Source organism: Pungitius pungitius, chromosome 9 (assembly GCF_949316345.1).
Source record: "Pungitius pungitius chromosome 9, fPunPun2.1, whole genome shotgun sequence".
Taxonomy (NCBI): Eukaryota; Metazoa; Chordata; class Actinopteri; order Perciformes; family Gasterosteidae; genus Pungitius; species Pungitius pungitius.
Genome location: NC_084908.1, coordinates 20,492,140 through 20,518,869, shown reverse-complemented (window position 1 = coordinate 20,518,869; position 26,730 = coordinate 20,492,140). Strand labels below are relative to the sequence as shown.

At 48.5% G+C, this 26,730-nt stretch overlaps 2 protein-coding genes across 3 annotated transcripts in view; one reads left to right on the top strand and one right to left on the bottom strand.

Moving 5' to 3' along the window:
- Window positions 1–129: 129 nt before the first annotated feature.
- The window catches only part of LOC119218033 (carcinoembryonic antigen-related cell adhesion molecule 5-like), an 82,554-nt gene continuing 55,953 nt past the window's right edge, over window positions 130–26,730 (bottom strand). Inside the window, exons 1-8 of one of the 2 annotated variants that reach the window (XM_062564312.1) lie at window positions 6,250–6,488; window positions 3,874–4,224; window positions 3,550–3,765; window positions 2,613–2,873; window positions 2,400–2,493; window positions 2,240–2,297; window positions 1,799–1,875; window positions 130–1,715 (exon numbers count right to left, since the gene is read on the bottom strand). In XM_062564312.1, the coding sequence (XP_062420296.1) occupies window positions 1,801–1,875; window positions 2,240–2,297; window positions 2,400–2,493; window positions 2,613–2,873; window positions 3,550–3,765; window positions 3,874–4,224; window positions 6,250–6,298 (1,104 nt within the window). In that variant the 5' untranslated portion in view covers window positions 6,299–6,488 and the 3' untranslated portion in view covers window positions 130–1,715; window positions 1,799–1,800. Of the gene's footprint in view, window positions 1,716–1,798; window positions 1,876–2,239; window positions 2,298–2,399; window positions 2,494–2,612; window positions 2,874–3,549; window positions 3,766–3,873; window positions 4,225–6,249 lie in introns of those variants that run through there. The other variant, XM_062564313.1, reaches the window with a different exon arrangement.
- On the top strand, window positions 14,583–26,423 carry LOC119217882 (hexokinase-1-like). The gene is made up of 18 exons (XM_037471896.2): window positions 14,583–15,022; window positions 17,282–17,444; window positions 19,053–19,201; window positions 19,897–20,016; window positions 20,354–20,449; window positions 20,601–20,700; window positions 20,805–20,988; window positions 21,110–21,265; window positions 21,363–21,596; window positions 21,709–22,013; window positions 22,168–22,316; window positions 22,403–22,522; window positions 22,715–22,810; window positions 23,702–23,801; window positions 23,975–24,158; window positions 24,269–24,424; window positions 24,714–24,947; window positions 25,307–26,423. The coding sequence occupies exons 1-18, from the start codon at window positions 14,960–14,962 to the stop codon at window positions 25,458–25,460; spliced, it is 2,763 nt and encodes a 920-aa protein (XP_037327793.1). The 5' UTR covers window positions 14,583–14,959; the 3' UTR covers window positions 25,461–26,423.

Here is a 26,730-nt window from a genome sequence, read left to right as displayed (position 1 = left end):
TGTGGGATCACTGCGTGCTGAGTCATACAAAGCCCCTAACAATTTAACTCCTAAAATACTTTTTATTTCCGCCCCTTTGTCCTATAATCTCATGAAGAAAGACTGGATAAGATGGTGATCAGTATTTCTTAAAGGCAATTTATTGCATTTCAATTAAATCATGCACACATGTACCAGCAGGTATAATTAAAGCATCATGAATATTCCGATATTTCAAGGCAAGTTTAGCTATAAAACACATTGAAGCAATGATAAAATTCAAAGTTCTCTTCCAATGAAATGCAAATCACAATAAAAGAACATTTAAAATTAAAGCTGCGAGCAGCGTTGGACGGGTCCTCGCTACTCCTTGCACGTCGGGGCCTGGCCGGACGGTTACAAATGCAGCCGAGGAACCCTGCGGCCGTAGGACAAAACGTTCGCAAGTCGGTGGTCGTTAACCGTGTAGAGCAACGCCAGGAATGCCGCTTTGCAAACTTTATCTTTGACATTATCATGGTCTTAGCTCTTTTATTTTAACATATAACCAGGAGCTTCTGATGTATCATTAAGAGATTAACGCCTCTCAGAATACCATACAAGAGCCAATTTCCTTCAATATCTCAATCACCGGACTACATTTTGTCATTTTCTGGTTAGATTTAAAAGGAAACAATCAATACTTTCATGACCATTCCACTTCAGGTTGATAGTACACATCCCCTGGGAGGTCGACCTTTTACAACTGTAAGAAATTATGAAAATATTCCAAAAAGGCAAATCTTTAAAGTTCATTAACCGTAATATCTTCTTAAAATAAAACAATAAAACAGGTTAGAAATGATCATATGGATGTTTATAGGGTGAGAAGTTCATGCTATATGAGAAATATGGTGTTTTAAACTTTTACAACTGTAAGAAATCATGAAAATAGGCCAAAACAGCCCCAAAAGGCAGATTTTCAACCATTAATTACTTAATTAATTCTATTCTTCAGAAATTATGAAAATATTAGTGTGTGTTTAGGACTTCAATGTTCACACATGCTATAATTTTGGTTAGAGCAGGCCAAGTCATTTGGAAGTAAAAAATCTGCCAGTTTAAGCCACACCCCTTGCAAAGTTAATTAGCCCATATCTCATTAAAACAATGAGTTATCAGCACCATTCTGATATATCAAAGGCACATTGAACTAATAATGATCCACTGAAGGTTTTGTGACAATCAAACTCAGCGTTTAGGAGAAATTGCCAAAAATTAGTTTTTCACTCAAATCTAGTTTGGTTCATTTGTATACCATGATTGACTCTTTTGTAGAGCATGTCGAAGAGAATCTGTGTGCCAACTTTCAAGTTGATCGGACATCGGGGGGGAAACTGGCCTAGTGTGGTCTTTTTTAATTTTCTAGAGGGCGCTATAGAGACATTTCTTTATACCCAAATGTGAGACTCAAAATGTATCAAATTTTTTAACAGTCCAGATATCCATGCCAAATTTAACACCTTGATATGATAAAGGCCCCAAAAAGGCCTGCGGTTTGTGAGAATAATAATAATAATAATTCCTTGAAATGCAATAGGTTCCTCTACGACTAGTCGTAGCGAGGACCCTAATGAAATAAAAATTATAGTTTTAACTGTGTAAAGACCTTAGATAATAACTGATGGTACTGAAGGGAAACATGTCCACTTGTTGCTGTCTCCGTCCAGGTGAGTCTCCCTCTGGTTCCACTGCATCTGAAGAAGATCACATGACGTTATTCCTCAGAAATGGACGCAGGAAGTAGTTTTGAGTTGCAGCAGACTGACACCTGGCTGACCTTCACACCTGGTCTTCCTGCTCCTCTGGGTCTTCTCTCTGTGCTGAGAGGTCCTCATACTCAGGATGAAGGTCCATCTGATGGAGAGAAGATGAGAGTCAAAGGCCTCAGAGAAGCAGTTCAGATACAAGCGACCCTCGGTTAAGCCCCTACAGCATTCCAACAATGACATGAAGCTGCAGGAGGACATGCAGTGTGGTTTGCTGCAGCAAGACTCTACGAGCCGAGCTGCTTCTCAATGTCAAACCCAACAAGACTCTGTGTCCTTCAAACCGCTCTTTGGATTCAAAGGACATCTGCAGGAAATGTGCTGAATAAATATTGGTGGTTCAAAAGGAGAAAGATGTCAGTGATCAAGTTACTTATGAAATATCTTCATGACTTAATACCAACAGACGATGTCCCTTTGGTGGGTTCTGTCTCTGAGGACAAATGTCTCACCTCCACAGCCTCTCTGGGCTCATGTGGTTCAGTGGTGGAGCTCACAGCTTTCTTCTTCCTGCATTCAATCATAAAACACACAAATACACAAATACATTCAACATTTATCTGAACTAGTAGTGAGTAAAAGCTCAGTGAGGATGAGTTCTAGATGTTTCACCTCATCCACAGACAGAAGACAAGCAGAAGAATCAGCATCACAACCACCAGAGTCCACCTGGTGATGTTTATTATCATTGTTGTTGTATCTCCACCTGGAGACACACAGTTATTAGACAAACAGCACGTTACCTCATCAGAAGGATTTGATCCATGAATAAACGTGCAGGGAGATGTTTGTTAGTCACATGATTCATGTCATGGAGAAACTCACCTGGAGAAGTAATCAGATGTAAGGTGGAGGTACTACGTCCCATCTCGTTCTGGGCTTCACAGGAATAATTCCCACTGTGTTCAGCTCTGAAGTCAGTGATGGTGAACATCTGTCCTGATGCTCGTGGTGAGTCTTCATGCTCCTTGTACCAGGTGTAGTTAGCTGCTGGGTTAGCATCAGCGCTACAGGTCAGATTCACTGAACCACCCTCCATCATCTCAGCAGAGGGACTCACTGACACAGAGGGACTCCGTGGACCATCTGGAGGAGACATGAATAAACACACTAAGAGGTTAGAAGATGTCAGTGTAGATAGTTGATCCTTTGAATTAATACTTGTGTGTCTTTCTCTATTCTTCATCACAGCAGGTGTCACAGGTGAGACTCCTGCTGGTGTAAAGTGACAATAAGCAGCCTTTAATCCTTTGTAATGTTCATATCTCCACACATTCTTCTCTTTAGATGCTGCTTGTGTCCTTAGCTGAGTCTGTCCTCTCACTTCTAGTTGTTGGAGGAGTTATTGATTGTTTCCTCCACCCAGCTGACACATCACTTCTACTTCTGTTCTGGAAGAATTCACTTGAGTCTTTATGAACATCATATTATTCTGTCTGGTAATAGTTTATATTTGAGTTTCTATGAATAACAGAATGACATCAATAAGCAGCTGTGTGTACTTTAACATTTAGACTCCAGTGTGTTTAGAGCTGTGATTAGAATCATATTGTTGTGTCAGTGTGTGAGTGACACTTCTACACGTAGACTGCAGGGGCCGGGGATTGAACCAGCGACCCTCTGGTCAGTGGACCACGGCTCCACCTCCTGAGGAATGTGGTGCTTCATCTTTTTGATGCCTCTAGTTTACATGCAGCGGTCTGGTGTCTCCATATGAAATGTTGTTGAAGCTCCACAGGCCGACACACTGGAGTCAACTTACACACTGCAGGAGAACGATGACCAGAAGATCCTCTTAAACCACAGGAATATCTGTCTGTAGAACCAGAGGAGACTAGAAGAGAAGATACATTCTGGATGATCTCTTCATTCTTGTACCAGTTGTATCCAGGATGATGAGACAGATCACAGCTGCTGTGACACGTCAGCTCCAACCAGGTAGAATTTGATCTGTTCACCTGCACCTGGAGACCTGGATCTGTGAATATTATTTATTAAAGTGTCAACATTCACAGAAGACATTTATACTCTAGTTTTCTAGATGTTGAACATTTGGAGATGATTAATATGTGAATTAAAATGTTACCTGTGACGGACAAAGTGACTCCAGGTGAACCAGTATATTTCTCACTTGGTTTGTTTGTCCTGAATGTGAGTTTGTACTCAGCTGAGTCGCTCTCTCTCACGTTTGTGATCTTCAGATAGCAACTCGTCTTTGAACATTCAAACTCCACACGGCCTGAATACTCAGAGTCTGTTTTCAGATCCACAGGTTCACCATCTTTCTCTTTAGTGAACCAGAATCTTTCCTTTATATCATTGTAACGTATTCCAGGTGGGTATGTGTAGTTACAGTTTATTTCCACTTCTGATCCTTTTACAGCACAGACCTCAGTCTGACGGTAAGTCACTCCCCATCCGTCCTGACTCTGTATCACTGTAACACAGCACATCAGGAACCACAGTCACACTCAGAACAACATCACAGGACACACTCTCATTGGTAGTTTACTGAAGAGAAAAGATATGATGAGAAATATGAAAATCATTGAGTTTATAGAAAGTAATGAAAGAGTCCACGATGTCCACATGAACTCTGCAGCTGGAAGGAACAGCGATGTATTGAACCTGTGGACTTGAAAAAGCTCAAGTTGAAGTATTAGAAGGGTTTGGTTGATGAGAAGAAGAGTGCTTTGCTCTGTGCTCTTCTGTCTGTGGTCAGTCTGCTGCAGAGTGGAGATGGAAACTGTAGAGAAACCACAACTCTGAGGGCAACAATACTGGGAGATAGAGGTCACACCTCACTGAGGACAAGGGCTTTAACACTGTAAAGGGAATGGCTTTAAGAAACTCAAACTTCAGATGTGAATTACTTTTACAAAAGACAAATATACTATATGTAGATATACATATATAATGTAAACCCTGGAAGCTGACTTCTCAGCATCCAGCTCTGAATCTATTTTCTGTAAGAAATTATGAAAAAAATAGGGTTTGTTCACGGCTTCAATGTTCACACATGCTATAATTTTGGTTAGAGCAGGCCAAGTCATTTGGAAGTAAAAAATCTGCCAGTTTAAGCCACACCCCTTGCAAAGTTAATTAGCCCATATCTCATTAAAACAATGAGTTATCAGCACCATTCTGATATATCAAAGGCACATTGAACTAATAATGATCCACTGAAGGTTTTGTGACAATCAAACTCAGCGTTTAGGAGAAATTGCCAAAAATTTGTTTTTCACTCAAATCTAGTTTGGTTCATTTGTATACCATGATTGACTTTTTTGTAGAGCATGTCGAAGAGAATCTGTGTGCCAACTTTCAAGTTGATCGGACATCGGGGGGGAAACTGGCCTAGTGTGGTCTTTTTTAATTTTCTAGAGGGCGCTATAGAGACATTTCTTTATACCCAAATGTGAGACTCAAAAATAATCAAATTTTTTAACAGTACGGATATCCATGCCAAATATAACACCTTTTTGAATATGATAAAGGCCCCAAAAAGGCCTGCGGTTTGTCAGAAGAATAATAAGAATTCCTTGAAATACAATAGGTTCCTGTACGACTAGTCGTAGCGAGGACCCTAATAATAAGACAATAAAACACAACTAAAAGCAGAACAAAGCTCCTTAGAGACTGTGAGTGAATCACAGCCTCTAAATGTGTTCTAATGCAAAGAAACGCTGCTGAACATTTAGAAGAAGTTGAACAGAGACAAATGATTGGGAACATTTATTTTTTGTTAATGTTCATTAAAGGCGTGTTTCCACTGAGCGGTGCGGTACGCTACGGGTCGGGTCGGTACCCTTTTACTTGTGTCTCCACTGCCAAAAGTTGAGAAAAGTACCAAAAATCCGAAACGTACCACTTTCTGGGTACCCTTCCGTTGGGGTACCTGGCACAGTTGTTTGGTACTAAAGGGTGGAGCTAGACTCACTGCAGAACGTTGATTGGTTGAAAGAGCATCGTCATTTGCGCGTGCCGCAAGGGGAAAAACAACACACGAGGCACCATTTTTAAACTACAACTTCGTCGCAACAATGTCAAAGATTGTCGTCTCCTTGTGACAAACAGCCACATATCGAGAAGCAACAACAGGATCGTCTGTTTGTCTCCATTGTTGTTTGCGGTTAGCTTTCAGTTTTCGCGCAATCGAATGACGTCAATCTACTTTCCGTCCAATACCACGCCATCAAGTGACGTTAACACTACTTTCTGGAATACACCACGCCGATCAAGTAAGGGTACTGTTGGCGGTGGAAACGCTTGCCAAATCATGGTTAACAGACCCGACCCGTACCGACCCGACCTGTACCGCACCGTACCGTACGGTGGAAACGCACCATTAGTCCTTATTTGTGTTTGATGCCATCAGACCTGTGTATGAACTAAAAAGCCAGCTCCCTGTGTGTGTGTGAGGTGCTAACGGCCTCCCAATCTAAATGTAGAAGTACAGTACCTTGTACAGAGAGAAGGAAGACGACTAATCCACCGGCTGATGAACTCATAGCTGCTCCTCTGTGTTGAATCAGCAGATCAGAAACTCTTTATTCACTAAGTCACCACAAACACGTCTACACTAAAGAGGAGGCTGATGTCTCTGAGGTCAGCTCCTCTCTTCTGGAGTTGGTACTAAGCTGCTGTTCAACCCCAGCAGGGCTTCCTTCCTCTTTACCTCATTAGTGCGGTTAGTTAGTGTCTTACTTCTGCTGAAAGGAAACATCATTAAAGTGTTGTTAATAAGTGAAGATCATATTGATGAACCTATAAGTAGCATCAACGTCTGTTCATTCTCTGTAATAATTCACACTAGAAAATGCATTTCCTACTGAAAATGCGTTGGAATGCAAAAAGCTGAAATTAATTTCAAAACATTGCTGAAAGAATAAAAATAGGAGAAGCTGAAATAAATTCAAAATATGCTGAAAATACACAGCTTCAGACAAAACCTCCACTAAATCACTAACTGTAGCCCTTAAACTGGACTTATAATGGATCTTATCTATAACAAGTTGTAAATTGGCTTATTTGATGAAATTACACTTTTGTGGTTTCTTGTTCTTTTGAGTGTGTGTCTCTATGGTTGAAATGCACTTATTGTAAGTTGCTTTGGATAAAAGCTTCAGATAAATGACATGTTACGATAGTGAAGGAGATGACAAGAGCCTGAATCAGTACCTGAGCCTCCATCTGAGTGAGAAGGGGTCGTATTCTCCTGATGTTGTAGAGCGTGTATCTACAGGATCGTGTTGTCGCTGTGATGTTGGGGGTCAGGGAGAAAACCGGAGTGACCTGAGATGGAGGGTCAGAGGTCAGGGGTCACATTTGACCCGTGGCCCTTGAGGTCGTAGTAGATGGTGCTGTGAACATTTCTACAGCTTTGAGGTACCGGCCTGTGGATACAACACACACACAGACACACACACACATGTCAGTGTAACAGCTGGGTTACTATGGGGGGAACGTAAGGACTCACAGACACCTGTTCACAGTTGGTAACCGTCTTTATTGTTATTATTTCTCCGGCTTGCTGGGACACCCCGCTCGCTCGGTCGGTCTCCCTTTTAAATAGACGGGGAAGCATCTCTTCAATTGTCCTCAGCTGGAGGTTCATTACCTCCAGCTGTCACCATTCCCCGAGCCACTCCCCCTCTCTCTCCCTCTGCAGCCGAGCCGAAACCACGCCCGCCACCACATACCCCCACCGCCCGACTTAGGCCGGGGAGCCGTCCGGCCTAGCTTACTCCCCCCCCCCTCCCTCCAGAGGGCGGGAGAGGAAGTCCGCCACGACCATCTGCGTCCCCGGCCTATGGACCACCTTGAAGTTAAAAGGCTGCATGGCCAGATACCACCGAGTGATCCGGGCGTTAGTATCCTTCATGCGGTGGAACCATTGGAGCGGGGCGTGGTCCGAACAGAGGGTGAATGGGCGTCCCAGGAGGTAGTAACGCAGGGAGCCCACCGCCCACCGGATGGCCAGGCACTCCTTCTCCACCGTGCTGTACCTGGCCTCCCTCTCCGACAGTTTCCGGCTGATGTAGACCACCGGGCGGTCGACCCCCTCGACCTCCTGGGACAAAACGGCCCCCAGCCCCCTGTCCGACGCGTCGGTCTGCAGAACAAACGGGAGAGAAAAGTTAGGTGTGTGGAGGAGCGGCTCCCCACAGAGAGTCTGTTTTACCTTCTCAAACGCCCGCTGGCACTGCTCCGACCACTGGACCGGATCTGACGCACCTTTCCGGGTCAGGTCGGTTAAGGGGCTGGTGAGGTCCGCAAAGCCGGCGATGAACCGTCTATAGTAACCTGCCAGCCCCAAAAACCGCCTCACCTCTTTTTTTGTCTTGGGGCGCGGGCAGGCCGCAATAGCTTTCGTCTTGTCCACCTGAGGACGCACCTGCCCACCCCCCAAGTGGTACCCCAGATACCGTACCTCCCTCCGTCCAACTGCACACTTCCCTGGGTTGGCGGTGAGCCCGGCCCGCCTCAGCGACGCCAGCACCGCATCCACCCGCCGCACATGCTCCGCCCAGGTGGTGCTGTGGATGATTACATCGTCCAGGTACGCGGCCGCATATGCGGCATGTGGACGCAGCACCCGATCCATGAGGCGCTGGAACGTGGCCGTGGCACCGAACAAGCCAAAGGGAAGCATGGTAAATTGGTACAAACCATACGGAGTGGAGAAAGCAGTTTTCTCTTTGGACTCTGACGACAGGGGAATCTGCCAGTAGCTCTTAGTCAAATCCAGGGTCGTAAAGAAACGTGCAGTGCCCAGCCGGTCCAGGAGTTTGTCGACCCGGCTGCCCGCACCTCCAGCACGCCTGCCCTGGCGTTTGAGACACTCCCTGTGGGTCGGGAATGGCGCCGCCGTCTGCTGCTGTCCGTGGAGAGTATGCCGGGGGGAACGAGGGCCGTCGCGGGGCCGGTGTGGGTCGCTCCGCTGGCCCCAGCTGTCTTCCTCCCCCGCTGGGATGCACCGCCAGATGGTCCTCGGCCAGGGTAACCGCTGCCTCAACGGTCGGGGGCCGGTGACACTGCACCCACGCCGCAGTCCGTTCCGGGAGCCCCACCATAAGCTGCTCCAACACCACCTTCTCCATTACTGCCTGCGCCTGTTGTGGAAGATTTTCTCGTGCAATCGGGAATCAGTTGAAAAGTCTCTTGTCAATCAAAGTTGCATTTTCCGTTTATTTCTTGCAAGGAAGAAGAGGTCTGCGACAGCTTTACATGGACAGGCAGTGGCAAGCTCCTTCTTAATGTTTGAGAGGAACATGGCTATATTTATACATCGACAGGGTTAACACCTTGGTTTTGTTATGCTAAAGAGTTTGAGACAGGCAAGGAGGTCTCAGACTTGAAGGGAAACTCAAGATGCTTACAACAGATGTTTGATTAGATCTAGGACAATAGCCAAAGAAGTTCACACCTTCTCCTTCCTCCACGCAGCGGTGTTATGCAAAGACAAATGGGATCAAAGAGGAGAGGTGCTTTGAGATTATTCCGTTTAGATCGTTCCCACACAGCTGGGGTCTTGGGACTTCCTCAGAATTAAAGTCACGATTGGTTTTAGACATTAATCTAATAGGACATTATGGCATCATTATATTTTGCCATTACACGCCCCACCCGGCCCGTTCGGCAGCAACCATCTGGCCGCGGAGTCCTTGAGCCGCTGCCCGTATGAAAACGGCCGGTCCTCCGGCCCCAGCCTGGCCTCGCGAAACCGGCGGCGGTGGTCCTCCGGGAGTAGTCCCAGCCTGTCCACCACGGCCTTCCGGACGGCCGCATACTTCCGTCGTGCCGCCGGTGGGAGTCCCATGGCCGCCGTCTGCGCTTCCCCCGTCAGGAGCGGTAACAGCCGCACCGGCCACACGCCTCCGCCGTCGCCTCGAAGGCCTCCAGATAACGCCGCCATCCCGGGCGCCGGCGGGGGTGCGGCTGGGCTTGTCTCCCCATTTGGGCTTGGAGCGCCCCCAGGAACTGACGGTTGGCCTCCGCCTGGTCGCGCTGGATGGCCGCCAGCTCCCTGATCATTCGGCCCAGTGCCATAAACGGCTGGGTCGGTATCTCCTGCCTGTTGTCGTCCGTCATTGTCCCCCCTCCACGTTTGGCGCCACTGTAACAGCTGGGTTACTATGGGGGGAACGTAAGGACTCACAGACACCTGTTCACAGTTGGTAACCGTCTTTATTGTTATTATTTCTCCGGCTTGCTGGAACACCCCGCTCGCTCGGTCGGTCTCTCTGTTAAATAGACGGGGAAGCATCTCTTCAATTGTCCTCAGCTAGAGGTTCATTCCCTCCAGCTGTCACCATTCCCCGAGCCACTCCCCCTCTCTCTCCCTCTGCAGCCGAGCCGAAACGACGCCCGCCACCACAGTCAGTATCTAGTAAGTTATTCCATGTTTGTATGTCTTAAAAAACTTGATTAACATTAATTTGACTAACTAACTACAACTTATATCTGTTAAATCTGTTCAATTGTAAACTCACTGACGATGATGATCTATAAAAAGTAAATAATGAATTAATGTACAAAACCCTTCACTAAAGGTCTCAGGCTGCTTTGACAGAAACAGGAAGTTCACCCGGCTGGTCACATGGTTTATTTCAAAGAAGCTGCCATTAGTGGTTTAACTATTTATAATTATCTGTTAAACGGACGTTTAACACCTCAGAACTCGTCTCTGACATCTGTCTCCTGTTGCTGTGGAAACGCCTTTTTAAAACAACTTCCCCAAAAACTACAACTTTGTTATTATATTTAAACACATGATGATTGAGATATGATTCACGTTTGTACATTATTTATTTTTGTATGTAATTACTGTACAAACTCAACAAGAAAGTACAATTTCATCAAATAAGCTGCTTTACAACTTGTTCTAGTTCAGATCCATTATAAGTCCACTTTAAGGTCTACAGTGTGTTAGTGTGTTAGTGGAGGTTTAGTCTGAAGATGTGAAGGCTCTCTGTGGTCCTGATGTCATCACAGAGCTCCTTCCACCATTTAGGAGCAGGACAGCAAAGAGTGGAGATCTAGTCCAGTGTTTTGCTCTCAGTGAGGGAGGAACAAGCAGCTTGATGTTGGGATGGAGACTGAACCCCATCCATTCACAGCATGCTACAAGGAGAACCAGTGATTTGAACTGGATGAGGCAGCCACTGGTAACCAGTGAAGAGAACGGAGAAGTGGTGTGGGAGTATTTCGGAAGGTTGAAGACCAGTGGAGCTGCTGCATTCTGGATGAGCTGCAGTGGTCGTATGGCGGTAGCAGGGAGACCTGCCAGCAAAGAGTTACAGTAGTCAAGACGGGAGATGACAAGAGCCTGAATCAGTACCTGAGCCGTCTTCTGAGTGAGAAGGGGTCGTGTTCTCCTGATGTTGTAGAGCGTGTATCTACAGGATCGTGATGTCGCTGTGATGTTGGGGGTCAGGGAGAGAACCGGAGTGACCTGAGATGGAGGGTCAGAGGTCAGGGGTCACATTTCACCTGTGGCCCTTGAGGTCGTAGTAGATGGTGCTGTGAACATGTCCACAGCTTGGAGGTACCGGCCTGTGGATACAACACACACACACACACACAAACACACACACACACACACACACACGCAAACACGCACGCGCAAACTAAGTTATAATAAGTTATTCCATGTTTGTTTGTCTAATAAAACTTGACTAACATTCATTTGATAAACTAACAATAACTTCAATCTGTTAAATTGTTAACACACAGATGATGATGATCTATAAAAAGTAAATAATGAATTAATGTACAAAACCCTTCACTAAAGGTCTCAGGCTGCTTTGACAGAAACAGGAAGTTCACCCAGCTGGTCACATGGTTTACTTGAAAGAAGCTGCTATTAGTGGTTTAACTATTTATAACTATCTGTTAAACGGGCGTTTAACACCTCAGAACTCGTCTCTGACATCTGTCTCCTGTTGCTGTGGAAACGCCTCTTTAAAACAACTTCCCCAAAAACTGCAACTTTTATATTAAAATAAATGATTGAGATATGATTCACGTTTGTACATTATTCCTTTTTGTATGTAATTACTGTGTGTGTGTGTGTGGGTGTGTAGGTGTGTGTGTGTGTGGGTGTGTAGGTGTGTGTGTGTGGGGGTGTGTGGGTGTGTATGTGTGTGTGTGGGGGGGGGGTGTGTATGTGCACTCTAAAAAGCTCAACTTCAAGTTTGTTGTTTTGATACCTAATTTTATTCACTTTTCAGTTGATTGACATTTTACTTTTTAAACCTAAATGTTAAATGAGTGAGAATGAGCTGCTGTAAGTCTGTCTGTGCACAAAATGTGAGAAAAAAAGAGAAAAAACTGGCAAACCGTCATAAAAGAAGAAGAAAAAGAGGAAGAAGAAGAATAGAATGGTTTCCTCTGTGCAGGTCTGCAGGAGACAGCTCCAGTGTTGCTGCAGAGTGTCGTTCATTTAAAGTAATTGATCATACTTTCTTTATGATTGTTTTTCTGTAGCATTCGTTCAACCACTGATCAATTTAATATTAAACCCGAAATATGTTCTATTTATGTTTTGGTACATAAGAACTATGCTTCTGATATTCTCTGTGAATTGCTGCCCCCTGGTGTCTGTTACCGTAAGTTGATCAGCTGATGGGGCATTTAGATTTTGGTTCCTTTCTTTTACTCCTGAAGATACAAGAGAACAATGTTCTGAAAAATGACGTAAAAATAGAAGATAAGCTTTCTCACCAGAGTCACTGAACCCCCCTCGCCCCCCTCCCTCGCGGTGATGCCCATCTTCACCGCGTCCACGTGCCTCGGCGCGTTGAGTTGCAGCCCTGTGATTGGCTGATGAGCAAGCAGTTGAACAGGTGAGTGAACGTTGAGCATCACACGACTAAATCCCGTCCTGTGCTGGGAGCCATCGGTTGCCCTTTGACCCAGACTATCTATCGGCCATTTTATTCTAAGTGCCGCCCACGCTCACAGTGGGCCGACTGACCCCCCCCCCCCCCCCCCCCCCCCCCAAACCCCAACACACACACACTCTCCGTGCTGGATAGATTCCAAAGAATCATGACCCAAAGATCAATGATCAAGTGGATCTCTCCACTCATTTCCAAACTTTACAAGCTTCAACTAATGGCTGTTTATTAGCCGTGCTGCGGTGTGTGTGTGTGTGTGTGTGTGTCCTGGTGGATTCCTCCCCCCTCCCCGGGCGCCGGCACGCAGCCTGTTTGCAGTGGGAATACAGGAGCTTATTGGAGCGTGATGATACGTCTGAGGGGGCTTCACCCTGGTTCCACGCCAAAGGAGCTGGAGCCAATTCCACATTCCAAAACCGTGGTGTTCCTTCTTCAGAAGTGTTTCGGGGAAGATGCTTCTCCACTCGCTCCACCCGACCCATTGGTCATCAGCAGGACATCTCCATACGTCCCCATACGTTGGTCCCTTCATGTCATTAGTGTCTCACAAACAGCTGAGGGGCGATACGGACGAAATGCAATACTGACCACCCAGAGATGCTAATATGTTTAAATAGTAGCTGGGGGGTGGGATGGGGGGGGCGGGGGGGGGTTTCTTGTTGGGTAAATAGATGACCCGGGAGTAACTACAAATATATTAAAGGTCACTAGAGAAGGTCACCCTGAAGCAGCCATGACACCAGGAAGGCTTTTCTGCTTCTGAGCCTCAGAGGGGAGTGAATGACGGCTGAGCCCCCCCCCGGCTCCCTTATTGAGTGGGGGGGGATTAAAGCGGTTGAGTTACGTCACAGGCTTTGCCCCCTCCCTGTGTCAGCAGACACGGGTCACGGAGAGTGGTGACGTAGATGAGTAGCAGCAGGGGGGGGGGTGGGGGGGGGGCATGATCTGTTGCATCAGACTCGAATGAATTCAAAGACTGTCTTCAGTGCAACGTCATTGAAAGTGTTCCACGGCTCACGAAGACATTTCCCATAATGCACTTCAGATCAGCTGCGAATAAAAGGCAGCGAGCTTTAATATGAGCCCGTAATCTTTTAATCGGTCACTCATTTCCACCTGAGTGGACGTAACAAACTACCAGCCGGTCACAAGTCCACTGAGGTCCTAGGAACGTGTAACCGAAATAAAACAACAGGTCAGTCGGTGCGCGCAAAGGTCAACCTTTCAAAAGAAACTATAAATAGTGTTTCTGTTTGTTAGAATTGTGCAACTGTTCACACACACATCCATTTATTTTAACATCATAGTAAACATAGTAAATGTTAGTTTTGAAGGGACACTTTTTGGACGCATTTGTACAATAGCTTTAGTGCAGAAACATTACAGCCTGCATGCTTATTGTTTAAAACATAGCATGGGTCATGTATGTTCAGTGCAATTCAAGTTGACCAGCATGTGTTTGGGAGAGGGGGGGGGGATGGAGAGGATCTTTAACTGGTGAAATGTGCAGAGCTGTGGAGAGAGGAGATGGCTTGCCTCCGATGACCTTCATCCCTGCAGCTCATGCTACATGTGTGTGCGTGTGTGACACAGGGTTGGGGGGGGAGGTGGGGGGGGGGTGGAGTGAGTGCCGCTGACATCATCGCGCGGTTTCCTTGCTCCTCTGCACGTACGCCGATGCTGGCTGCCGTGGCAACGCGGCGGACAGACAGGCCCGCGGCTGCTGGGAGGAGACAAGCAGGCTATCGTGCACCACGCCCCCCCCCCCTCCCTCCTCCCCTTTATCACTCCACTGCTGCTGTAGGAGAAGCCCCCTCCTTCCCTCTCGGCCCTCCCCTCCTTCCTTCCTCTCCCCGTCCCCAGCTCAGCCAATCAGGCCGGCCGGTGGGGGTAGGGCATAGCAGAACCACCATTCCAGTGTGGAGAGCTGCTGCATCTCCCCCCCCCAGAGCTAACAGGGAGCTAGCAGCTCAGAGGGAGGGGACACGTCAAAGCGAGGCCTGCGTGTGTGTGTTTTGTGTGTTAAAGTGTGTGCGTCCGTGTGTGCGTGAGAGGCTGCGAAGGTGAGCCTGTCGCAGAGCAGCAGGCGCGGCTCCTTCCACCAGACTTTACCCCCCACCACTGTCTCTTTAACCTTGCCTCTGTGCTCGGGGCCTGCTCCTCCCTCCACTTCAGGACAGAGAGGGATCAGCCTGGAGGGAGACGCTCCTTTGACTCTCTGACCACCCCCTCGTTGGCTGGCAGCTCCCCGGCGGGCGAGCAGGCAGGATGATAGCGGCTCAGCTTCTGGCCTACTACTTCACCGAGTTGAAGGATGACCAACTCAAGAAGGTGAGCGAGTTTGAGTTTGAGCCCGCCGGGTGCGATGTGACGGCAGCCATGGACGCCGGTTGCTGCGTGTCTGAGCACCGAGGCTGTGGGGCGTATCAGGCAGGGGGGGGAGGAGGAAGGGGGGGGGCATTGTAGTGGAACAAGTAGTGGAAGAGGCCATTATGAAGTCTAAATTTAGGATTTGATTGTATTTGACGTTGTTAAGAGGTTATCAGTGTTTGCCGTGGATGTCCTTGAGAAAAGAGGCTATGGTCACCGAGGGTGGTGGTGGTGATGTTGGTGGTATTGATGGGGGTGGGGGCGGTGGTGATGATGTTGGTGGGGGTGGTGGTAGTGATGAGGGTGGTGCTGGGGATGGTGTTGATGGTGGTTCCAGACCTTCCATCGCTCTTCGGGAGCGTCGGTTGCCAGGGCGCCTGGAAGCTGACAGGTGTCAGCAAAGTCGTGAGCTCCATAATCTCCTCCCCCTCCCCGGCTCCTCGCTCCTCCTCACTACCCCCCCCCCTCGTCTCATCGTCTCATCGTCCCTCTGTTAGCTCACTCGGCCTCTTGTTACCTTTCAGGCGAAGGCGACATAAATTTGTTAGCAGCACACGGATGAAACCTGAGACAGAAAACAGCCTGTGGTGGTGTAGAGAAAACCACTTCATGGGATGACAGACCGGTGAGGGGCTCTCAGGAGGGGGAGGGGGCTAGTCAGACAGGTTTGTAAGGAGGGGAGGGAGGGGGGGTTGTGATGTCACAGTGCAGTAAATGTGCGTGCCTTTGCTGTAGTGGATTAGTGGAATGTAGTAACTCTCTTTAAGAAGGTAGAAGGTAGTGCAGCCGTGTGCATCTGCTGCTTGTGAAGAAACGTGGACGCACAGAGCAGCAGACCCAAGAACTCAAGGTCCTGGACAAGAAGTGTGAATAAAATAAAGAAATGCAGATTTAGTAGAGAACCTTTTGACCCAGCATGGTCTATTTAGAAAGCCGAGCTGTTCAAACACAGTGGAGGACATTCACTCGTATCCAGAAGAGATAAAATGCCCAGGCTAAATTTAGCTGTGTTTGTGCAGCTATTTATACATTGGCACCTGATAATATTTGTTTAATTTAGCCCACTATAGGAATCTTGTAGCTTAAATTGTTAAATAAATGCTAAAAAAAAGATCATGCTTTAACATGATGGTGAATTTTGCCAAATTTTTATTTACAGTCTACATACAATCTCAAGGTCAACAACAGAACACAGGAATTAAAAAAGAGTGATTTGTCCCCCATTTGTCTGGAAATAGTGCATTCGATGCACTTTATTGAAGTTGTGGCACATTTTATTATGTGGCCAATAAAAGTAGGCTAATGCCACACAAATAAGCCTGATGGGAAACAAATGTGCAGACTGTGTTTTCCTTTTGTACCCGATGGCATGTGTGTCATTATGTAACAACAGTGAGGGTGCACGGAAAATCCCCCCCGTCACACTTCCCCTAATTAGATGCTTAAAATGCAACCGCGCATTGCTGCTATTGAAAATAAACTGATAATTCGATTTCTGTATTTTTTGTGTTGTACAAGCGGCCTCGTCACTGCTCTCCAGTCCTATAAAACCAAAAGCTCCAGACTCCTCAGACCATTAATGTCATCGGTAACCTCGGAATTAGCATCTGAGTCACTCAAGGCCAATGCTAGCGCTAATGCTAAGAGCTAGCATACACTTGGGTAGTGCTAATGATGATGTGTAGCATACACATAGTTAGCTCTAATGCTAAGAGCTAGCATACACTTAGCTGGTGCTAATGATGATGTTTAGCATACACATAGTTAGCTCTATAGCTAAGAGCTAGCATACACTTGGGTAGTGCTAATGATGATGTTTAGCATACACGTGGTTAGCTCTATAGCTAAGAGCTAGCATACACTTGGCTGGTGCTAATGATGATGTCTCGCATACACACAGTTAGCTCTATAGCTAAGAGCTAGCATACACTTGGATAGTGCTAATGATGTTTGATAACGTACACATGGCTAGCTCTGAAGCTAAGAGCTAGCCTACACATTAGTAATAATGATAGCTAGCCTGTCGTGTCAGCTCACATTTTTATTAGAGTTTAAAAACGTATAAAAATGGCCGGCCTGTCGTGTCAGCTCAAACCCACACATTTTTATACGTCAATAAACCTTTCAGCACCGTTACCGCAATAATAATAATAAACTCCCCTGCTGTGTTCCTCTGGTCCGGTTCATCTTCACATTTGTCGTTTTGTCTTCGCTCCTCAGATCGATAAGTACCTGTTCTCCATGCGGCTCTCCGATGACACGTTGAAGGACATCATGAACCGGTTCCGCCGGGAAATGGAGAACGGCCTCGGCCGCGACACCAGCCCCACGGCCACCGTCAAGATGCTGCCCACCTTCGTGAGGTCCATCCCCGACGGATCAGGTGCGGTCCGCAAAAACAGACCGTTGTGGCAGCCGCAGATCCACACACACGTGCACATACGTCCCAAATACACGTGTTCTAGCGTTCTGCTGCACAAAAGACAAACTTTTAATTTTCTTTGCAAGTTTTGTGAGCTAAATGAGTCTCTCATTTATATATAAATATATATTGAAAAGACTATAATTAAGTTGAATAACACACTACATATTAAACAGCATTGTTTGAGATAATTCAAGATCTTCCTCCAAGCTATACCGTCATTTATTATCTACAACTAAAGTCAGAATGGGGCTTTTACCCTTAAGTCCATAAAGCAGTAGAGTTAATGATTCAAATTGAATCACAATGCAAACAGCAAAAGAAGAGCCTCGAGGAAAGTAACAGTCACATGGACGATGAAAGCAAAGTAATCCCAGCCTCACGTTGACAACAACAGCGCCGTTGTGTGTCACGGCGTCGGTCTGCACTGTACCGGCGTTGAGGCGGCGCCCGGTTCCCGCCGCCTGTAAACAATGTGCTGACGCCGGGTCCCCCGAGGCTGGATCTCTGTTGTTTGCTTTAGGCCTCTGGACCAAAGAGGTCAGCCGGGCGCATGGGCCGTCCCTCAGACCTCATAATGTCAGTTTGATTAAATCACGTTGATATTAAAATTCTGATTACGTCTTAAACTATATTAAAGTTGCAGTGTGATTCAATCTTAAAATATCCGAACGCAGACCGCAGAATTAAAATATTTCATTTTATGTAATTGGATGAGAGGTTTGTCACAAATTCATTATTAGATATTAAATAGAAGAAAACATCCGCTGCTGTGGATGTCGTCTCATTATCTGCTCTCGGATAAGACGCTTTGTGCCTCCGGCGTTCCGCGGAGGAGAGACGACGGGTTATTATTAACCTCCGTAGGTGCCGGCGGGCCGCAGCCGAGGGTTCAACCCGCCAAAGGGCAGAGGTGAAGCCACGGCGACGGTTTAAAAACGGACAAACATCCAACAGCCTGATTGGCAACGACAGACGTGATGGGTGACCACTTATTCCTCCACACACACACACACACACACACTCGTTGATGAGGCGGCGGCGGCTCATCAGCAACACCTCTTCTTGCGGTGTCTGGTTCCATCAGGTGGAGCAGATAGAAGGCGGGTGGTCGGGGGGGGACGCTCAAAGAGGAACATTGTTTCCTCGGCAGGCGTGACGTCCCGGCGGTGTTCTCTGAAACCGTAAAGGTCACAGCCCTGATCCCCGCAGCGGCGAACGCTGGGCCTTTCACACGCCGTCTCATGTGACACTCAATCCCACGCCACTCGCTCGCTGTCAATCAACCATTCTTATTCAGAATAAAGCCATACGTCATGTAAGTCATCCTCCTACACAACACTTACAAATGATCGTTTCACAGCCTGTTGCTTTACAATAAGGGGGAATACTTCCGTACTTGTTTCCCCCTGGTGGTCAGTGGAGAGAAGGCAAACACTTTATTATAAGCTTCACTCCAGAGCTCTTAAGAACATCTCAAACCCTGTTGGAGATAATGAAAACAGGATGTTTCACAATCTGAAGACCAATTAATCCGCTCTGATCAAGTGTTCTTTGTTGTCTTTACAGAGAAGGGCGACTTCATAGCTCTGGATCTCGGGGGGTCAAACTTCAGGATCCTGCGGGTCAAAGTGACGCAGGACAAGAAGCAGCCGGTTCAGATGGAGAGCCAGGTCTACGAGACCCCCGATGACATCATCCACGGCAGCGGGTCACAGGTAACACACCCCCCCCCCCTCTCTACCCCTCCCCCTCTTTATATATTCAATTCAGTTTGAATCCCTCTGTTCTTCTCTCTCCCCGTTTAAATCTCTCACCCTCAAATGCAAACAAACTTTGATCTTATCTTAAATATACAGACACTTATTTTCTACACGTTCATAACGTTCATTTCATAACGATTTTTTGTGTAATATTAATTTAAACCGTCCACGCGCAGTAAATCCTCAAAAAGACAGAAGCTGAACGGTCCGCAGCGAGCAGCACCCGGAGGTCAGGTCAAGGGTCAACACGTGTAAAACGACCCCCGTTAATAACGTCTCTACAAGAAGCCGACACTGACCTTCGGTTAACTCAGAAGGGGGGGGTGTGGGGGGGGGCAGGACAGCCGGCGGCCGGGCTGTAACATGATAATCACACCATGAAGGCCAGATGCTGTTTGATGAAACGTCGAAGCGGGACAGCTGCCCCAAAATGTCACCTTACGTATCAACAACGAGGTTTTGTTAAAACACACACTGCATATCTGACAAGAGGTGATAAAAAGGTTCTGAATGAAAAACGTAACCGCAGGACAGTAATCCCTCGTTAAGACTCTTTAGCAGACGAGTTTGGACCCCGGCTCAGGACCTCTGATCACAAAGTGTCGAGATGTGTTGAATAAGTCCTGTCTCCTCTCTCTCTCTCTCTGCAGCTCTTCGCCCACGTGGCAGATTGCCTCGGCGACTTCATGGAGAAGCAGAAGATCAAAGACAAGAAGCTTCCTGTGGGATTCACCTTCTCTTTCCCCTGTGCCCAAACCAAGCTGGACGAGGTAAACGACCTCTTCCTTTTGTCCTGATTGAGTCTGCAGGTCGGACCTGAGATGGAGGACCTTCGACCTTTAAACATGAGCGCCCATAGGAGCCACTAACCGACCGGTCTGAGGTCAACTATCAGCGACCCCAGCCGAACACTTCCTGTTGTCTGAGCTGAGCAGACACATCATCGTCACACACTCACACATCACTCTGACTCCTTTTTATCTCACAATTAAAAAAAAAAGGCCGAGAACTGAAATGACAATGAAAACAGACAGATGAGCCTCAGTGGAGTCAGCGGGTGGGAAGAAGTCAAATGGTGAGCCCTTCTAAAGTTGTCCCTGGTTACAGGCGGTCCTGGTGACGTGGACGAAGAAGTTCAAGGCCAGCGGGGTGGAGGGCATGGATGTGGTGAATCTCCTGAACAAGGCCATCCAGAAACGAGGGGTAAGATCCTCAATTACTGACATAATACGCAAGACGTCTGTGTTTATTATTATTATTGTTTAAATATACACATTTTATGAGTCAACATGCAAAAGGGAGAAAATTGAGTTTTAAAATGTCTGGTTGGTCCAAACCTTGTTTTCCCCTCCAGGACTACGAGGCAGACATCATGGCGGTGGTGAACGACACGGTCGGCACCATGATGACCTGCGGGTTTGACGACCAGCGCTGCGAAGTGGGCATCATCATAGGTGAGGACAAAGGACCATGAAACCTACATGAGGCATGAGGGGGCGCCAAAGCTACTTTAACCATGACCCCCACCTAAAGCGGTTCTAATGATGCGTCCTTTCAGGGACGGGAACCAACGCCTGCTACATGGAGGAGCTGCGTCACATCGACCAGGTGGAGGGAGACGAAGGCCGGATGTGCATCAACACGGAGTGGGGCGCCTTCGGGGACGACGGGTCCCTGGAGGACCTTCGCACAGAGTTCGACCGCGAGATCGACCGCGGCTCCATCAACCCAGGGAAGCAGCTGTAAGATGGCGTTTTTATTTATTAATACACGCAGTCCTAGAAATGGAGCATCCAGCGGTGGGTCCGTGGCTCTTCGGAGAAAGTGTGTCCACCAAACGCCGGGCTGCTCCTCCCCGCTCAGGTTTGAGAAGATGGCCAGCGGGATGTACATGGGAGAGCTGGTTCGTCTCATCCTGGTCAAGATGGCCAAAGAGGGGCTTCTGTTCGAGGGGCGGATTACCCCCGAGCTCCTGACCAAAGGGAAGATCGAGACAAAGCACGTCTCCGCTATAGAAAAGTAAGATCCTGTCTCAAGAAGGACCCCCTCGCACATGTGATCTGCCACCCCCCCTCGGTCCCTGCTGACCTGACCCCCCCTCCCCCATTCATTGCAGGAGCAAAGAAGGCCTGAAGAAGTGCATGGAGACGCTGACGAGGCTGGGGGTGGAGCCGTCCGACGAGGACTGCCTGGCCGTGCAGCACGTGTGCACCATCGTGTCCTTCCGCTCGGCCAACCTCATCGCCTCCACCCTGGGGGGCATCCTGGCCAGGCTCAAGGACAACAAGGGGGTCGGCCGCCTGCGGACCACCGTGGGCATCGACGGGTCGCTCTACAAGATGCACCCGCAGTGAGTCAGAAGGGGAAGGGGCGGGGTTTCATGCATGTAAAATGATGAAAAATCATTTGGATCAATGTAAAGATGTCACACTGAGCCCCCCCCCCCCCTCCCTTCTGAACAGATACGCCCGCCGTCTGCACAAGACGGTCCGCCGCCTGGTCCCGGACACGGACGTCCGCTTCCTGCTGTCGGAGAGCGGGAGCGCGAAGGGCGCCGCCATGGTGACGGCCGTGGCGTACCGGCTGACGGAGCAGGCGCGTCAGATCCAGCAGACGATGGCGGAGTTCCGGCTGAGCAAAGCGCAGCTGCTGGAGGTGAAGAAGCGCATGAGGCAGGAGATCGAAAGAGGCCTGAAGAAGACCTCCCACCAGGAGGCCACCGTCAAGATGCTGCCCACCTTCGTCCGAACGACCCCGGACGGAACAGGTGACCAGACAGCATATGACCCATAATGCTTAGTGTGGCGCATCCACTGCTACAGCGGATTCCATCCAGCGCCACTAGACAAACATTTCTTCTCAAAGTCAATACCACGGAAGAGAAGGTACCCGCTGGTCCTCATGCCTTTCTCACCATGCAGAGAACGGAGATTTCCTCGCTCTGGACCTCGGAGGGACGAACTTCCGCGTGCTGCTGGTGAAGATCCGCAGCGGGAAGAAGCGCTCGGTGGAGATGCACAACAAGATCTACGCCATTCCCATAGAGGTCATGCAAGGCACGGGGGAAGAGGTAACGACATTCGGCCCTGACCCGTCCATGAACAAAGCGTAGACCCCTCCCGGCATACCAAGCACTAACGGCCCGTCCCTCCCCAGCTCTTCGACCACATCGTGCACTGCATCTCCGACTTCCTGGACTACATGGGCATGAAGAGCGCCCGCCTGCCGCTGGGCTTCACCTTCTCCTTCCCCTGCCACCAGACCAGCCTGGACGCAGTAGGTTCCCCAGGGAGACTTACCAGATTGTCCTTTTCCTCACAAGCTCTTCTTCTCCACCTGATGTGGTTGAACATTCACGACTGGGCTTAAGAACCTTTTGAAGGATCCGTCATCATTGTGCCTGTTGTCTGATATGTTTTTTCCCCCCCGTTGACCTTTCATATCTCCTTGTACGTCTGTGCTCTGCAGGGAATCCTCGTGACCTGGACCAAAGGATTCAAGGCCACGGACTGCGAGGGGGAGAACGTGGTGGAGCTTCTCCGGGATGCCATCAAGAGGAAAGAGGTGAATGTCAAACAGGAAGTGCATCAGATCCTCTCCGGGTATCAAGCTACTAAAACCGCTGCAGCACAGACAACAACGTTTTGCCCTTTTCTTTTAATAATGTGAAAAATGTGTCTTTGATACATAATGAGGAAGCAAGTTGAGCGTAATATTTACTTGTATTTATGTAAATTACAGATAAGTTTGACAACCATCTACGTTCTTTTGTATCAATATCTGCCAGCTTGAATTCATTTCTAGCTGCCGCTCCGCTGACGCCAGTTTGTTTAAACGTGCGGTTCGAGTCCTCACTTTGAATAATGTGTTCTTTTTGTAGCTCATTGTGTTGCTTTAAAAAAGCTTCTTATTAAAAAAGGGTCCGGCTTCCATCAAAACGCTGCAGCAACGTTTAGAAATGGGATTAAAAATGGGGGGGAAAAAGCCTGGAATTGAATGGGTAAAGATTAGAATAAACGAATAGTACATCTCCTGGACTGGATTTAATCAAGTTTAGCTCCTGATTGTTCATCAGTCTTGTATTGTCTCCTTTTGAGTTTCTTATACCGATTTCACCCTTTTAGATGGAGGACCCAGTAAGTATTAACTGTTAATCATTACCTGAGAGGTAAAGAGGTGCGGGACCAGAGCGGTGTGTGGTTATATTGTTAAAGCATGGAGGTGTAAGGGGGGGGGGGGGGGGGGGGGGGCTGTGTGTCTGCAGTGTGGGGGTCTTTTCGGTTTTTTTGCAGCTTTGTGAAACAGCTCGTGAGTGAATGTGAGCGATCTGCATCGTGTTGAGAGTGAGGAATCGATCGCTGGGTGGAAACTGGAGACATTAAGTGATTTTATACATCGTTAACTAATCAACTCAAAGCGTTCATCTCGTAACAGGTGAGTGTTTTTGGATTTTAGGAGTTTGACCTGGACGTGGTGGCCATCGTGAACGACACGGTGGGGACCATGATGACCTGCGCCTACGAGGAGCCCGACTGCGAGGTGGGCCTGATCGCAGGTGAGGTCCAGCACCACCAGCTCATAGTCAGACTATGCAGAAGAACCTCATGCAACCACCCTTCTTGTACATGTACACCGATAAGAAAAGCCCGACCTACGGTTGGAAAGGTGTCTTCCTGTTGAGGCTGACGGGCCCCGTGTCTCCCCCCCCACCCCCCCTCCCTCCCTCAGGCACCGGCAGCAACGCCTGCTACATGGAGGAGGCCAAGAACATCGAGATCGTGGACGGGAACGAGGGACGCATGTGCGTCAACATGGAGTGGGGCGCCTTCGGAGACAACGGCTGCCTGGACGACATCCGGACGAGGTACGACCAGGCGGTGGACGAGAACTCGCTCAACGAGGGCAAGCAAAGGTAAGGACACGCCTCCATGGAGCAAACTGCACCTCCGCCCCGCCGTTTGGCAGACGGACCCCTGAACCCCCATCGCGCCCCCCCACCCCCCCCCCCCTTCTCCCCGCCAGGTACGAGAAGATGTGCAGCGGCATGTATCTGGGAGAGATCGTCAGGCAGATCCTGATCGATCTGACCAAGCGGGGCTTCCTCTTCCGGGGACAGATCTCGGAGACGCTGAAGACGAGGGGCATCTTCGAGACAAAGTTCCTGTCGCAGATAGAGAGGTGAGTGAGGAACGGTCCCAGCGAGCCACGGGGGGGCTTTAAAAAGGGGAGTCTCTTGTTGACATTTTTACTTTGTCTGAGGGAACCACCCACAATCCTTAGCTTTGCGAGGCATGGCCACGCCGTTGTCACGGCGATGGATTAGATTGACTTTCAAACCCAGGTAGGAGGAGGGTGGGTTTGTACACTGTTTAAGCCTACCTCCGCCTCCGGGGACAGCTGGGAGGTATCGGGTGACTCTGCTGCTGTTGGCTGACCTCTGCCCCCCCCCCCCCTCCCCCCTCCACAGCGATCGCCTGGCGCTGCTGCAGGTCAGGGCGATCCTGCAGCAGCTGGGCCTCGCCGGCACCTGTGACGACAGCATCATCGTGAAGGAGGTGTGCGGCACGGTGTCCCGCCGGGCGGCTCAGATCTGCGGAGCCGGCATGGCCGCCGTGGTGGACAAGATCCGCGAGAACCGCGGCCTGGACCACCTGGACATCACCGTGGGCGTGGACGGCACGCTCTACAAGCTGCACCCCCAGTAAGCCCCCGCCGCCGCGCCGCGGGTCCACTTTCATTGGGACGCTGACGGAGCCTTGGAGGCGTGGAGGGCACCTGCTGCGCCCGTCTTATTTTCTCACACTAAAAGGCCGTCAGCTGTTACCGAAGTAAAATAAAATAAACCAAGGCTGAGGCAAATAGTAAAAAATAAAGTCTGATATTTGGCATTAAAAGAACAATTTGTGTACTTATCAAACAAACATTTTCTGGTTTCTGCTCATTAAATCTGACATTTTTCTCCTTTTTTCTGGACTGTTGGTTTGACAAAAGAACCCTTTTGTACTAGAATGCTTCTCTGCCTCCTAACCACCGTTTCCCCTTTGCCCCCCCCCCCCTCAGCTTCTCACGGATCTTCCAGCAGACGGTGAAGGAGCTCGCCCCCAAATGCGACGTCAACTTCCTGCTGTCGGAGGACGGCAGCGGGAAGGGCGCCGCCCTCATCACGGCCGTGGGCTGCCGCCAGAGAGAGCTGGTCGCTCAGCAGCAGCACTGAGACCCCCCCCCCCCCCCCCCCCCCCCAACGCTGCTCCACCGGGACCTCCACCTGCCTTCACAGCCCAGCTCCATCCCCCATCGCCAGCCGTGACTCCACCTCTGCCCCCCCCCATTCCTCCTCTTCCTCCCCACACACACACCCACAGAAAGCCAGTCGTGCTATAGGAATAGCGATAAAAATATCTGAATATTTATATATACCGCATCAGAGCATTTATTATTTACATGTTTGTACATTTTCCTCAATAGCTTTTCAGTAAGCTGATAAATCTAAACTCATTAGGTGTGCAATATTTGTGTATTGCTAATTTTATTTTTATATGGAGGCAAATATGTAATTGTATTTATATAGCTGAGGCCACTTTTAGATCCCAGAGGTCATTTGCACCATAGACACAGGCTCACGTCAGCACTTTTTCTATGAGAGCTCACACACGCTCATCTCAACAAGCTCTACCAGTTCCTTAAAGAGGCTCGCTGCAGAAAACAACGCACGAGTCACGGCGGCTCAAACCATCGTCACGCTTTGTCTAATGACCACTTCCCCCCCCCCACACATCCATGTAACTCACGTGTTTAGAGCACCTTTGACCCCGCGGAGGCGTTAGCGTGACCCCGCGCTGTTTGTGAACTACGATGCTTTTGGTGTTGTGATGAATCCCGCTGCTGCTTCTTTGTTTGTGCCAGAGAATAAATGTTTATTGGGCCCCCCCCACCCAGAGAAAAGAGTGGACACCAGAGTGGCCCCCACGAGCGCTTTGGTGTGCGTTTGTGTCCTACTGTGTCGACCCGTAGCTTTCAGTGTTCCTGTCCGTGGAGACTGCATGCCTTACATTAAGACGAAAGGAGAGCACCCATTCATTTGCTTTCATTGTTTTGGTTTTATTTTTTACATTAATATAGATTTGTGGTCCCACGGTGAGAAGTGAATTCATTAAATTATATTTTGTTGTGAAGTAAATCCTGGTGTTTCTTTCTTATCCAGCAGCAGCAGCAGATGCATGATTAAACCTGTAATACTGGAGGGGGGCTTCATACAGAGATGAATCAGCTTTTAATTAAACTTGATTGGCTTGATTTGTTTCACGTCGGTGGTGAAGAGAAATATTTATTTTTTGGTTCGGATGAAACTGCACCAAATGATGCCATTTTTTTTTTAAATAGTATTTAGTTGGTGCAAATGAACATCTAGAAAATAAGCCTGATGGAAACCAAATGAGCCTTTAATCCAAAGCAAGCAGCATTCTCATCCTTAGTGACTCGGGGAG